The sequence below is a fragment of the Scomber japonicus genome, chromosome 6 (genome assembly GCF_027409825.1).
Source record: "Scomber japonicus isolate fScoJap1 chromosome 6, fScoJap1.pri, whole genome shotgun sequence".
NCBI classification, from domain to species: Eukaryota; Metazoa; Chordata; class Actinopteri; order Scombriformes; family Scombridae; genus Scomber; species Scomber japonicus.
Genome location: NC_070583.1, coordinates 23165052 through 23180359, shown reverse-complemented (window position 1 = coordinate 23180359; position 15308 = coordinate 23165052). Strand labels below are relative to the sequence as shown.

At 38.6% G+C, this 15308-nt stretch overlaps 3 protein-coding genes across 5 annotated transcripts; all 3 read left to right on the top strand.

Moving 5' to 3' along the window:
* The first annotated feature begins 1465 nt into the window (after window positions 1-1465).
* Window positions 1466-3348, top strand: aldoca (aldolase C, fructose-bisphosphate, a). Its single transcript, XM_053320569.1, has 8 exons — window positions 1466-1577; window positions 1751-1962; window positions 2053-2107; window positions 2203-2363; window positions 2449-2532; window positions 2680-2854; window positions 2947-3146; window positions 3262-3348. Exons 1-8 carry the CDS (start codon window positions 1466-1468, stop codon window positions 3346-3348), a joined length of 1086 nt encoding a protein of 361 aa, XP_053176544.1.
* A 2537-nt stretch (window positions 3349-5885) lies between these two features.
* On the top strand, window positions 5886-10252 carry srsf1a (serine and arginine rich splicing factor 1a). 2 transcript variants are annotated; one of them, XR_008321511.1, is made up of 5 exons: window positions 5886-6282; window positions 6976-7154; window positions 8334-8506; window positions 8676-9470; window positions 9943-10252. XR_008321511.1 is itself a non-coding variant. In XM_053321164.1 (4 exons), exons 1-4 carry the CDS (start codon window positions 6095-6097, stop codon window positions 8871-8873), a joined length of 738 nt encoding a protein of 245 aa, XP_053177139.1. In that variant the 5' UTR covers window positions 5886-6094; the 3' UTR covers window positions 8874-10252. The 2 variants fall into 2 exon arrangements, 1 of the variants encoding a protein (XP_053177139.1); XM_053321164.1 differs by having other exon boundaries at window positions 8676-10252.
* Window positions 10253-11016: 764 nt separating this feature from the next.
* Window positions 11017-14916, top strand: dynll2a (dynein, light chain, LC8-type 2a). 2 transcript variants are annotated; one of them, XM_053320758.1, is made up of 3 exons: window positions 11017-11138; window positions 11712-11863; window positions 12995-14916. In XM_053320758.1, exons 2-3 carry the CDS (start codon window positions 11732-11734, stop codon window positions 13130-13132), a joined length of 270 nt encoding a protein of 89 aa, XP_053176733.1. In that variant the 5' UTR covers window positions 11017-11138; window positions 11712-11731; the 3' UTR covers window positions 13133-14916. The 2 variants fall into 2 exon arrangements, with proteins under 2 accessions (XP_053176733.1, XP_053176732.1); XM_053320757.1 differs by having other exon boundaries at window positions 11709-11863.
* The last annotated feature ends 392 nt before the right edge of the window (window positions 14917-15308 follow it).

The window sequence follows — 15308 nt, the reverse complement described above, 5'->3', positions numbered from 1 at the left end:
GTGGAAAAAACAAGCCTTTTTCAAAATGGAAATGATTTAGCCGACCTCATTTTTGGTCTAATTTCGGTCAAATTAGTATGTTCATTTACATTAACTGGAACCTGGAAGTGATTTCTATTTCTGAAACTTTCCATCGTGTTCTTTATGGTGTAAAGCTTGCAAAAGAAGCCACTGAGTGCATGAATTGCTCAGGGACTAAAACACCCCTGTGAATTGAAGTGTGAAGACCAAATTATCAGGAGAATTAAAAACTTTCCTCGAGGGAGATTTTAACTAATTAAAATAAAAATAGCACGCCATGGGGTAAGGTTAAATGCTTAAATTAGGTTGTTATAGGAGTAGAATGTTCTGACCAGATACATCATTTATTATTTCATAATCATCTCAAATATGGACATGGGCCCAAAAAACATAACTTTGCATAAACAAAATACACTAAATATAGTTAAAAGTTGCCAATTAGACTCATCTAACCAACACTGCATATTTAAAAACATTGATTTATTCTTGAGTCAGTTATTGCAAAGTGGTGGAAGATATGTGAAAGTGGCCACATCAGCATTAAAATCAAGCAGCTACATGACAGAAATATATATGTGTATTTAAATAGAGGAGTGATTCATCAAAAATCTTCAAATTTTTATGGGGCAGGATGGGTGTACAAGCCCCGCCTAGAGGTGTTGGCTCATGAGGTGTGACACACTTGTGCTGGATACAAACTAGGACTGACAGAGAGTCTGCGTCAGTGTTCATCACATCAGAAGAGACGACACATTTGATTTCACTTTCTGTCAGGTAAGAACTTTTATCATTTTTATTATTTTGTTTTTCGGGTTATAAATCCAACTTAAATAGATAAACCTGTACACTTTTCTAAAGGCCATTAACTGTTAATTTGCAGTTTATGGGACATTGATGTTAACAGAACTGCAATTATTAATAATTAGGAGTGTTCATGAATATTGCAATTATTATGAATTGTTTAAAGTGATATTATGGGCTTCATATTTTATCCAAAGTTAAGGTTATTTATTTATATATTTTTATTTTTAAGGTTATCTCCAACTATACATGCTCACTTTATACAAACCATAAATTTTTTTTTTGCTACTTTAAGTTTCCAGGTTAGGGTTTTTATATTTTTGTGTCACTGTTTTTATGATAAATATTTTTTATTATTTCTTTTAATTATGATTTTAGTTTACTGCCTAATTATCTAAAATGATATGTAAATTAAATCAATGAGGCAACTTTCTGGCTGCCTTGCATATCAAAACACTTCACTGGAGATCCATGTTTTGGGAATTGCATCTGTAGACTTATGGCCACTCAACGTTATGCTTTTGACACTTTAACTCTATATTTCCTCAATCACTGTTAAGCCGTTAAAAAAAGTGTTGATAACTTAACAAACTTTAATGATCACATCTCCTATTAAAGGCTGTAAGACAGTCAGTCTTTCAGGATGACGCACCAGTTCCCTACACTCTCTGAGGCGCAGAAGAAGGAACTTAGTGAGATTGCCCTACGCATAGTTTCTCCAGGGAAGGGCATCCTGGCAGCAGATGAGTCTGTGGGTCTGTAAAGAGCACTCTTTATTTCGTTTTTATACTATAAAAGCATGCATAGCATAACAATCATAGTCAATCTGCATATAAAAAATTGCTTTCTAACAGTGAAAATATGAAAATGTGCAAGGTTCAAAGTATGGATATTAATATGCACATCATATACAATATGTTATTTGCAGGCAGCATGGCAAAGCGGCTGGCCCAGGTTGGTGTGGAGAACACAGAGGAGAACCGAAGACAGTACCGGCAGATCCTCTTCAGTGCAGACGATCGCATCAACACCTGCATTGGAGGGGTCATCTTCTTCCATGAGACACTGTACCAGCACTCTGATAACGGCGTACTCTTTGTCAAAATGATCAGAGACAGGGGCATCCTCGTCGGTGTCAAGGTGTGGCAAGGATCAAATAATATAAATGTGGAATTTGTTAACTGATTAATAGCTCTATCTATTGTCACCTCTCTGTCCTGTATTTCTCAGGTTGATAAGGGAGTTGTCCCCCTGGCAGGAACTTCTGGAGAAACCACCACACAGGGTTAAGTTTACTGCTGGTATCACTCATTAGTCACCCGTACAGACACAAATTGCATAACATATTATTGATCATTTTCTTTTGAACTTCCTCCATAGGTCTGGATGGCTTGTCGGAGCGCTGTGCACAGTATAAAAAGGATGGAGCAGTCTTTGCAAAGTGGCGCTGTGTGATGAAGATCAGTGACACCAATCCATCTAAACTGGCTATCACAGAAAATGCAAATGTTCTTGCACGTTACTGCAGTATCTGTCAGCAGGTAAGGACTCGATATTATATAGGGTAATAGCTGTGTGATGTAATGTATCAGTGCCAATCTGTTGACTTCCCCTGTCTCCATACAGCATGGCATTGTGCCCGTCATAGAGCCGGAGATTTTGCCTGATGGAGATCATGATCTGAAACGCTGCCAGTACATCACTGAGAAGGTGGGTTGCTTACTTCTTACGTGTGTGTGTGCGTGCGTGTGTGTGTGTGTTCATGTGACAACACCACGTATCATTTGAGTGAGACAGAGAAGAAAATAAACCAAATTCACCAGTTGTACCTTTGGTAAAACAACATGGGGATTTCAGGTCCTAGCTGGAGTGTACAAGGCCATGTCAGACCACCATGTATACCTGGAAGGCACCCTGCTCAAACCTAACATGGTCACTCCTGGGCACAGCTGCCCCACCAAGTACAGCCCTGAGGAGGTCGCTATGGCAACTGTCACCGCCTTGCGCCGCACTGTGCCTCCCGCGGTCACAGGTGAGCCAAAGTCTGTTATGTCTGGAGAAGATTTGACACAGAAATCTGTAGAAACAACATGGAGGTAAAATTATATTTTCTGCTCCCTACAGGAGTGGCTTTTCTCTCAGGTGGTCAGAGCGAAGAAGAGGCTTCTGTCAACCTCAATGCCATCAACAATTGTCCTCTGGCCAAACCCTGGATCCTAACATTCTCCTTTGGCCGAGCCCTGCAGGCCTCTGCACTCAGAGCCTGGAGAGGACATAAAGAGAATGAGAAAGTCGCCACTGAGCAGTTCATCAAGAGAGCGGAGGTATGTCCAACTCTTCTTTTCTTTCTGCAAAGGAATCATGTGATGTGAAATTGTTCTTAAATACTAACCAGTGTTTGTTTCTTATGTTGTGTTTGTTTGTTGTTTCTGCTCACAGGTCAACAGTCTGGCATGTCAGGGGAAGTACACAGGTGGTGAGAACTACCGTGAGGCCGGCAGCTATGGTTCCTGTCATGCATACTGAAGAGTAGCAGAAGCCATGTTTCAATTAGCGCTGTCTAAGCCATTACCATAACAAGGCATATTACAGAGGAAATAGAGTAGATCTTTAGGTTATCTCAGAATACTGACATTCATGATGATTGTACATGGAAACGAGCGGCGGTGTATTTTCTTGCCTTGACAAATGAGGACAATCAGAACATGGCCTTGGGTATTTCTAATGCAATTATTGAGTGACAGATGTTTGCTTGTGCCATAAAGCTTTTAAAATCACATATTTAATATTTAGCCCCACAAACTCTACCTTGCCATGTGCTGAAAAGGAAATTAAGCTTTGACTGCTTGTTTCACGGCAAAGTTAATTAAATAAATAGTGGAAATAGGTGAATATCAGCTGTAAGTGGTAAAATTCCCAATCTGTTATGGGGGAAGTATCTTCAAGTTGTGCCAGGCTTCTCTGTGTGAATGAGTGTGTGGATTTGTGTGCTGTAGTTTAGTTTTATTATTAATTTAGCAGTGATGACACTTAGAAATATTGTGCAAGAATTAGATTAAAACTTATTTGCATCTGCAGTCCCCGGGCAGAAAATACAATCAGCACAACATAATGTGTTTTTACATGTTTTCATTCCTAATAGTCTGATAAACATAGTTCAAATGTGAGTATTCAAGCAATAAAAGTGTTGCGGTAAAGTATTGTGTGGACATTTTATTTTATGTTATAATGGTTTATATCACTGTAACAGCTCTATGCAAACCAGAGCTAAATCACATCTTGTATACAAATAAACATACAATTTAACATAACTTAATACATTTCCTTCACACCTCTTTATTGAAAACTTGTTGAATTAAGACATTTATTCACAATGAAAGGCATAAACAATGTTTATTTCATGATCCTTGTCAAAAATATGTATTTCAATATTGCATCAAAGCTTCATATTTAGAAGTATATTGTCTATATAGGTCCACATTTTACTTGGAATAAAAGTAAATACTAGCTTGATAGAGCTAGGTGCTTAATTAAACATTCCCTATTCCCTATTGTACATTTGCCCACTGTTTTACTCTGTGACATAAAGACATTCTTCATGTAATATGGAAAACTGAAATTATGCATTTTCTTTAATTGGGTGAGTCAATGTAAAATCTGTGCTGGGACTAGAGATGATAAGTGGCCTCTTGGAACACTTACAGAAATGGTTGTTTGTCTTAAAAAAAAAGTCAGGTATACCCAATGATTATTAAAACAGGTTTTTTCTTGCTGTAATTATTTGAAGTTAATATGAAGCTTTGAGTCGTCTAAGTTTTAGTCATTTTAGTGCCAAAGTCCCTCTTTTTGTTACCACAGCTCAACAGGGAAACACAAAGAGGGAATCTGATGCTATAAAGACAGTAAATGTGACAGATATCTACTTAATAAGACTAATGCAGCCTACTGAAGCCTGATACAAGCTTTTTTATAATGCATTTTGTACAAAATGTCTGTGTGGACACACTGTGGGCTTGTGTAGGACTGTATTATAAGACACCTATCCTTTAATACAATACAGATGTATGTTTCTATAACATAACAGAAACAGAGATGCACCTTTTTGTACAGTTTTTGTTTTCATTGCTATCAGTTTATTACACTGGCAGTAGCCAAAACAATAGTAAATCTATGACAACAGCTTTGCAAGAAATCCTGCACTTGTGAAAGTTTTAATGTTCAGTTTTTGTTGAAATTGAGGTAACTTCAGTTTGGAAGCTGGGCATTTTTCTTATGGTTATATTGTGCTGCTTTCTACTGAAATCTTACTGTTTTAAGACAGACATGAAAGATCATAAACATATCCTTTACTTTAAAAACAAAAGTCAAAAGTTTGGCACAAGCTTAATTGGTACTGTACCATTTAAGCCCATGTGTGCTCTAAACAAGCCCAAGTCATGATTGATTTACAGAATATTAAAAAATATTGATTTCAAAGAATTAAAAACACCAATATATGTATTTGTATTTGTGGGATATACTGTATGTATTCAGTAACATCAAGGTCTGACTTCAGATGTAACCCCCTTTGTAATCATCAACATGTTCATAAGTAGCTGTGACGGATTACAGTTACATTCATGTTGTACTCACCGACACTGAAAATGAATTCTAAATGGACATTGGATCAAAATTACATGTTTTTTTTAGCCTATCTGAATATAATTTTACATGAAATTAGTCATTTATTTCTGGTCTTGTTTCTATCTCAGTGGGGTTTTTTTGCCCACCTCAATGGAAAACTAATTTAATTGATATATGTTACTATTTTTATAACTGCCTGTTTTTTCTTTAGTTTATTTTCATTGTATTGTATTATCATTGTTGCTGTCTCGTTTTATTATGTGGCTGTTCATATTTGAAAAAAGCCAATAAAAATATGATGAAAAAATTGTACACTTTTCAACCTGTAAATAGAAAAAGATATTAACTGATAACCTTTACACCTTGTTAATGAATTGGTGGACTATTTTGTTAAGCGGATGCGTCAAATAATATCCACCGTGTTTCCGGTAATCGGTGAAGGAGCGCGGGTCCTGAAGAAGAAGAAAAAAAGAAAAAAAAGCAGGAGTAGTGTGATCGAGCACCGTGCCAAGAGGATTGTCCCTCATAGTGAAGACAACAATAACCTGCAGGTTGTGGCTTTAAAACGTGCATTTCACTTTTAGTCGACGCTGTCGGTGTCTGTCGTTTGAAGGAAACCTAGCGAGCAACGAGCCGTCAGTGAGTAGAGATGTCGGGTGTCGTGCGGGGGCCTGCGGGGAACAACGACTGTCGGATTTACGTCGGAAACCTTCCTCCAGATATCCGCACAAAAGACGTGGAGGACGTCTTCTACAAATACGGCACGATCCGAGACATCGACCTGAAGAACAGGAGAGGGGGGCCGCCTTTCGCCTTCATTGAGTTCGAGGACCCCAGGTGAGGTTTGGCTAGTAGGCCGCACCAGCCCCATTGTGTGTGTGTGTGTGTGAGAGAGGGAGAGAGAGGAGAGTGTGTGTGTGTTGTAGAGCTACAGACGGGCTATGACTATTTCCTGGAGCCTGCACACCTCTTAACGAAACGTGTTGTGTGTGTGTGTGTGTGTGTGTGTGTGTGTGTGTGTGTGTGTGTGTGTGTGTGTTCGTGCGCTCTCTGCATGCTTCCTATATATGGTCCTTACAGTAACATGAGAATTGTGCATATTTAGTTTGCTTTGCTCTGTTTTTGTTGGTGCATTTAATACACATACACATACACATACACACACAACAGACACACGGTTGCTTTTGTTTCTGGCTCGGAAGACAACACCAGGCAATACACTCATACTTGCACTCGATTGTGCATTATTATCTGGTATCAGTATCTTTTGTGCACTGACTGGAAAAGCAGCCGCCGTGCATACTTTGTTGTTATTTTTTATCAGCTCTTGCAAAGCATATTAAAATCGAAACTAAATGTTGTAGCGTGACGTACAGCAGGCAGATTAGCAACATAAAGCAGACACCGCTAGCTGCTAACATGGCTGACTGACTGCTGCATCCTTCACCTCTTGCATGTAAATGATGTCTGGCTGCGTGTGTTTTCATTCATGTTCAAACTGTGATGTTGGTGGGGTTTGTTTTTTTGCAGGGACGCCGATGATGCAGTGTATGGACGTGATGGATATGACTACGACGGCTACAGACTGCGTGTGGAGTTTCCTCGGAGCGGCAGAGGCTCCAGAGGAGGTTTCGGCGGGATCGGCGGTGCTCCTAGAGGGAGATATGGGCCTCCATCCAGACGCTCCGAGTACAGGGTGATTGTGTCAGGTAAGCAGGGCAACAGAGCAAGTGGTGAATATCAGAGGTTGTCTCTAGTTTTGTGTATATCTTATGATGAACATCTGTCTCCACTGCAATGTTTATGTATTTAAGATGTATTTGGTAGGGATAGTACATACATCAATTAACATTTTAGTTCACACAGTAATGTAAATGTGTCAGAGTGCACCAAGAGGTTAGTGTTCATCTGTAGTCGCTGGGCTGGTCAACACAACAAAAGAGAAAACAGAGAAATAAATAAAATGAAAATAAACATCACATCATGAACTACACATAACCCATCAGTAATACAAGCAATGAGTAAAAGCTTTGTCCACAATGGTGATGCACACAAACTGTAGTTTTATTTATGAATGCAGCTTTGAACCAGTGTTTTTAGACTTTAAGTGTTAATTCAGTTTTGTTTACATACACAACTCAATGTGAGAAACAAAGCCCAGATTGTTTGATGTGCTCTCTACTGCTCAGTTATCAGTAAAAGTGAGTCAGAGTTCATCTAAAATGACTAATCTTCATTTGCTGTTCCTGGCCAAGTAACATTTTAATCATTAAGTGTAAAAGCTGTGTCTACAACATAACACCTACTTTATAACACTAGTGTAGTACACAACCACTAATAAATAATGCCACACAATAACACACAGTAACTGCCTATCTATACAAAGTCATTCAATAAAAGAGAAACGCACAAGATCAGCATTGCAGGTTTTTTTTAAACATAATTGCATTTCAGTCAAACTTTATTTGTATTGCACTTTTTATACAGGGTAATGTGACACAAAGTGATTTACATATTTAAAAAGAAAACAAAACAGGAACTGTATCATTACTCTTGAATCTGCAGTGAGGAAACATCAGAGGTAGGACAAAAAATGTAAAAAAAAAAAAAAAAAAAAAAATCAAATTTATTTATAAAGCACATTTAAAACAATACCAGTTGACTTAAGTGCTTAACAATCAACATACAACAAAAGCAACACAGCAAAAATACAAAAAAGATGTGTAAAAGACAACCAAGAATGAATTTATTAAGAATACCCAAATAAATTGAAATGCTTCTGTATCACCAAATCTTGCAGCTACTGTCTGGGGAATACAAATTGGTCTTGCACTTGGAGCAAACATTGAAGGAAAGCTAACATGGTTTTTTCTTCTCCTGTGTTTCAGGGCTCCCTCAGAGCGGCAGCTGGCAGGACCTGAAGGACCACATGCGTGAAGCAGGCGACGTGTGCTACGCTGACGTTTTCAGAGATGGAACTGGCGTTGTAGAGTTTGTGCGCAAAGAAGACATGACCTATGCCGTTCGAAAACTGGACAACACCAAATTCCGCTCACATGAGGTATGTGTACTGATTTGGTTCATTGTCATGGATAGGGTTTCTGTGCTGTGCCGAGGTGAGTACTTTGCTACATGCTTGAAGCACACCTGGCCCTCATTTCCATCTGTGGTTTTTCCGCCATAGGAAGAAATGTTGTCTTTTCAATGTCAAGTTCTCTTGTGTCTGCCAGGGAGAGACTGCTTACATTCGTGTGAAATTAGACGGTCCCCGCAGCCCAAGTTACGGAAGATCACGCTCTCGCAGCCGTGGCAGCCGGAGCAGGAGCCGGAGTCGCAGCGCCAGCCGCAGCCGGAGCAATTCCCGTGGCCGTGGCAGAGGATCACCCCGCTACTCACCTCGTCACAGCCGCTCTCGCTCCCGTTCTTAAACCTTTCTACCACTGATGTTTTGCCCTTTTGATGTATACCCTACTGTTTTTACCTCCTTATGAGTTTCTCCAAGATGTCAGCTGTTGATTTTTAATTTTTTGCATTTCATGTCCCGATGTCCTTGTGGATGATCTTGGTATGTAGGTGTACTCTCCCGCCCTCCTTTTTCACCCTCTTCCCCTTCTCCTCCTCCCCTCTCTCCAGCTGCTTTTGTCCTTGTGTTTTCTCCCTTTCTTCCCTTCTTTTTCTGTCTTCTCAATTTTTGGCAACATTAGAAATTGTGCTTTGTTGAACTTCAAAAACGTTGAGTTGTAAAAGCTGCACTCAATGTTTTTGGAAGTATTGAAAATTGAGTTTTGTTTTCCTTTTTTTCTTTTTCTTTTTTTTTAAAGAAATAGCCTGTCTCATTGGATATTTTGGGGTGGGCTGTTTTGGACGGGGAGCCCAATGCTTAACTGTATTTTACCCTTGTGTCTTCCTTTAGACATCTGAAGAGAAGGATTAAAGTGATTTGGAATAAAACCATTGTGGAGCACATTTCATTTGTATGGTCAGGATAGGACATCTAAATGAGGAGCAATCAGGTCGAGGCAATGGTACGCTTCATATTCCATAAATTGAACATTTTGATAGGTTGCTATATCATGCATGTCATACTTTAACAAAGCCATATGTGCTGTACTTTGTTTTATATATATATATACATCTATCTATATATATACATATAAATACATTACATTTTTAACATGCTACTCTGGCCTGTGACAGAAAAAGCAGTCCTAGATCAAGTGTTGTGATGTAAGTGTAACATCTTTTGCTGTCAAATGTAAATCTGAATCGCTACTTTGTTGCAAATGCGCCCCATTTTTAACTTAATGTCCTCTTTTTTTGGTTAAAATGTTTTATAAATTCAGGGAGCGATTTAAGATTTTGTGCTCAGTGGCATTTTTGTTTTGTTTTGTTTTTTTTCTTAATCTGACATGAGTGCTCAAAAATGGAAAATTAGGCCCAAAATTTTGACATTTTATTCTAACGGTCTGCCTCTGATTTTCTTCCTGGTATTTCAAGGTTTTGATTGGAGGAGTGGCTCAGTGGATCCCAATCCTTTGGAGCTGGATGAGTGGATCGATTAGGGAAGGGATAGGCAAGGATGGATGCTCGGAACGGGATCAGATTTCCAGGATTCAAATGAATTGAAATCAGAACTAATTAACGGGAGTCCCAGAGCAACTTTTTTTTTTATTAGCTCCCCCCCACCCTGCCTATCTTTTAAAGTTTTTCAGTGATAATGGCTTTATTTTACAAGAAAAAGGAAACAGAGGACCAGGAAGTTGGATCAAAGGATGGAATCGTAGATGCCTGGTATGAAGGAATTGTAATTTGGGGAGGGAGGGAGGGGGGTTTATTTGGGAGTAGTTTGTATCTTTTATTTTGCTTAATCTTCTTTTTCTCTCTCAGCATTTTCAATAAAACACTTTCAAACAAGAAAACTTTGGTTTGTTTTTTTATTTGAACGAGAACCAAATGATACATGAGTTGATGAATATGACATATATATTTATGTAAAGTTCTTTAACTTAATATATTAGTAACTGTATCCCAGCACTGTGGTTATGTATGTAATTATAGTGTAAGTGGATTTGTGTGTAAATATGAGTAAAATGACAAAATATAGCCTATACATACATATATACAACGGTTACGCTGAAACTGATAGAGCAATGGAGGAGGAAGTCAGCCTTTTGTCTATAAAAGCTTTACTGTAGTTGTATAAATGATTACAAAAAAAGAACAAAAGCCACAAAAAAAACCCCAGCCCCTATTCAGACTCCTATTGTCTCTCAACTGTGACGGTGACCGATGAAAAGCCACACAGCCAAATGATACCTGCCTGCGAGATCAAGCTCTCATTTCCCCCTTAAGCCCTCAGTCAGTGGTGTACACAGTGAATGATGCATTGTGGGATGAAATAAGATGCCGGCAGACAGGAGCTGGAGAAAAACGCTCTCGACACATCGGGGAGGCTGCAGCTCAGCCAATGGTAGCGTGCAGCATGCAGCAGAGGGGCGGGGAGCTGCTGGAGCACACACACACACACACACACACATAGAGACAACCTACCTACATGCTTATTGTGTAAATCTTTAAAAAGCAATTAGCCGCAGCATCATCAAAAACCCTCCACCACACTGCATTGGGACAAATTCATCTTTATTTCTTTATTTTTTGGGGAAAGAAGTGTTTCCAGGAGGCTAAAGAAGAGGGTGAGTTGCAGATTTCCTCCTCCAGCAGATAGGTTGACTTGCATGTTTTGCCAATCTTACTTGTGATTTTTGTGCTTTTTACTGTATGTGTCTAAAGTCATGTAGATCGTGGGCTGCGTGTACAACAGCAGGCTTATTTAACCCGGGTAGATAATAATATTCATCAGATACATTTAGATACTTTTTGTTGGTGTACTGATGCATATGCTTCTATGATCAGAAAGTGATTTAGCCAAGTAATTTAACTCCACCTGTATCAAGTTTCGCAGCCAATCTATGCAACGCTCAAGTCATCGTCGTCTAGTGGAGGAAGATTATATATATAACATTAATACACTGTTATTATAAATCAGTACAGATGCTCTATTAAACCTGCTAGTGCCATTTATCTGCGTATGAATTATGTTAGCAATGATACAGCTGGCCTAAACCATCCCCATCACCACGTGTGGTGTTAATTTTCAGTGCAGTACGTCTGAGTGAGCGCCCCCCCCCCCCCACCCCCCTTCCTCCTCTTCTCTCCTCTCCTCTCCTCTTCTCCTATCCCCTCTTTTTCTCTCTCTTCCTTAGCAGGTATCATCATCATCCTCACCATGACTGACAGGAAAGCAGTGATCAAAAACGCGGACATGTCTGAGGACATGCAGCAAGACGCAGTGGACTGTGCCACCCAGGCCATGGAGAAGTACAACATAGAGAAAGACATAGCAGCCTACATCAAGAAGGTGAGACAGGATGGATCCAAGTGGAGCTGTGTGAAGCTTACATCAGTGGCACATGATCTGCAAATTCAAAGCCTTTTTTATTCTCATCTATTTTTGGTCCTGTGTGGAGAGAAGAGGCTGCATATGGGTATATGAAGAGGGCCAAAAACAGGTTTTTAGAAATACATGAGGTCATGAGTCCAATCACCCCCACCCCAACGCACGATGTTTCCAAACATTTTAATCTGACACCAACATTTATTTCATTATCAGGATTCTTTATTTCATCTTTTAATGCTTTCTGTGATAGTTTCAATCAGTCAATCAATCCAACAAACTACAGATTGGTCCAAGGGTCCAAGTCTATATAATATAAACAGTGACAGACTTAGGCACAATAAATGATAAAAATTAAATAATAGAAGTATCAAAGTAGACAAAAGAAAAACATAAAATAGAAAAAGCAACAATATGATTTGAAATAAGTTAAATCACTGCCATGAAACATCCAGGCCAAAGGATTTAGGCAGATTTATGTTTATGGTGTAATGCTGTTTCAAAGCCGTATCCACACCATAGACTGTATATGATCCACACTGACTGCCATCATTTATATTGAATACTTCATTTATCTGTTTTCATTTGCTTAATGCATTTCCTGAGCATTAATACAGTTTTATATTGTGTATTTATTTACCTGAAAGTAGTTAAATATAACATATTCTGAGTAATGAGCCAATGCAATAACAACTGTGTTAAGCTTTTAACTGTATAATGTAAACTCTTCTATAAAAAACACTGAGCTGAAACAATACGTTTCTCCAGTGTACTAGTGTGATGCTTTTCTTACTCATATAGTAAACTGAATAAGTTTGGAGTTTGGAGTTTTGGTGAGATAATACACACAATTTCATGATTTATCCTCAGGCTCTGGGAAATTATTACATCACTGTTTTCTGATATTTTATAGCTACAACAGCTGCCTGATTAATTGAGAAAATAATGAGCAGGTTAATCAATAATGTGATTCATTGTTAGTTGCAGTCCTGACCTCAGTCATCAGTGATTGATCATGATTTGTAATGCAGGGTATTAAAGACTGCTGTCAGTAAGTTTTGTTGTGTAATCTAATTTGAACCTTTTTTCCCCCAGGAGTTCGACAAGAAGTACAACCCCACCTGGCACTGCATCGTCGGGAGGAACTTCGGCAGTTACGTCACTCACGAGACAAAGCATTTCATTTATTTCTACTTGGGCCAAGTGGCCATCTTGCTCTTCAAGTCTGGCTGAGACGTTTCTGAAAGGTGTTGAGGAGTTTTTCTCCCTGAACCTTAAATCAGAAATGCAGCGGTGGCTGAATTCTCCCCATACACTAATAATGACATACCATAATGATGCAAAACTGGCCGTGCGCAGTTGCATGGACTATACACTATTTAATATGTATGTTACAGTAAGTTTACTTTTCGATAGTTGCCATTTGAATGCAACTGAAGTAGTTTTTGTTAATGCTGTTAAATTCTAGGTTGTAAAAGATTTCAGTGTGGCCCTTGATTGTACAATAAAAGGAAAGCTGTAGAATGTAGTGGTGCATCTACTTTCCGTCACAAATGGCATCGCCAGACCCAGATATGAGACTCCATCTGTCGGTTTAGATGGTAAAATCATACTGCGTGCACCAGTTGTAACAATTCATCATTAAAAAAACGTCAAACGTTGGTCGGTTAAAGGGACAAAATAGTCGAGCTGATGTCTTTTTAAACTTTGCAGCATCCGTTGGTTTCCAGGGGAACACCAGCTGCAAAATAAGACACACTGTGTCAACACATACTCTAACCTGACTGCATGAGTTCATTTTATAGTTGCTATCTTTATTGATTTAACACAATTATGTTGTCTGAAGATGCATTTACAAACCCTTTAATGCTTTCAATTTGAATTTCAGAAATGTACTGCAGCCACTTTTGGAGAAGATGTCAAAACCTCAAACACTCTTGACATTTACAAACCAACCAGTGCAACCAGGTAGAAAGGTAGTTTTTCAGCTCTTAAATTTTCACTGTGAAAGACGATGGAGCAAATAAAGCTCACACACTCAGACCTTATCCTGCAATGTCTGAGTAATAACACTCAAGACCGGTTACCAAAATCTACCGACTCACTTCTAGATTTCAGTCTTATAATCCTGTTGTTTCTGCATGTTTGGAGGGTAATACCACATTTTATTTAACTGTCATCAGACACACTATACAAAACAATGCTCACCTTTCACCTTTTAAGTTTGTAGATATTGGACTGAGCCGATGTGTCTTGTCCTAGTTATTGCTATTAAACAGCATTCAGAAGGCGATTTAGATAAAACATCTGCAGTCTACTCTACCCAGGCTACCGGCCTCCTTTCAGATGGTTGTGTCGTCTTTATGTGGCTTGTGATACTTTAAAGATGTGTTATCCCATCAAGCATTTATTTTAGCATTGCCAGTGTTACTGCCAGACATGCAGTAAAGACAAAGCATTTTGAGTTGGGACTTATTTAAGCAACCATGAACAGGCGTATCTCTTGTCTAGCACACTGATTTTTTGGTTTTCATTTCTGTCGTGTCAATATTAATATAATTAGTTTTAAAATGGAAGTGTACAATGTCTGGATGCTGGTGAGTGAAATGTGTTCTTTTTGGGAGGGAAGATCAAAGGGAATTAGTCCATGGAGTTAGATAACGCCACACATCTCTTGCTGTGCGTAAAGACTGAATGTTTCCTCAGTTGTTCACTCCTGTACTCCAGCTGTGGGTGAAATGTGTATCTCTCAAGTGTTAGCTTGGATTGACATTGTTTCTTGAGGGAAGTCTTCCTAACTATTGTCGATGTAAACTAATTTATTCTTGTTTTTCCTCTGGCATGTATTTTTGCTGTGTATATGTAGGAGACGTTCCAATGCTGTTAAATTTGCACAAAACGTGTGCCTGTCATTGCTCTCAACTGTAACTGGCTTGAGTACAATTGCACTTCATTAGAGTTATTCAGTAGGTTGCTACAGAACCAAAATCGTATAAACTGGATAAAATAAAAATTAATTGTTGACTTATTACACTGTGGCCTCTTGTTTTGTCATCATACCTTTTTTTTTTTAGAGAGACTTTTAGTCAATTAGGGGATAACATTCTCAGGCACCATCCCTGATTTCTGCCATAGAGCAGTTTTAAATTCATATTATACTTTATTTACTACATTATACGCATTTCCTCAACTTTTCAGGCTCATCTTTGTTCAATTATTTGATTTGTTGGTGAACAGAAAATAAATCAGCAACACGAGAATTAATTATTCACTTAGAGAAATATTTTCACATTTGTCTATTTTCTTACTTCCTGAGAGTTAAATAAGAGGTTTGATACAACGAAGACAATTTTGAAACCACTGCCAGCAGCTGATCAGTTTAGCTTAGCATAAAGATGGGATACAGCTA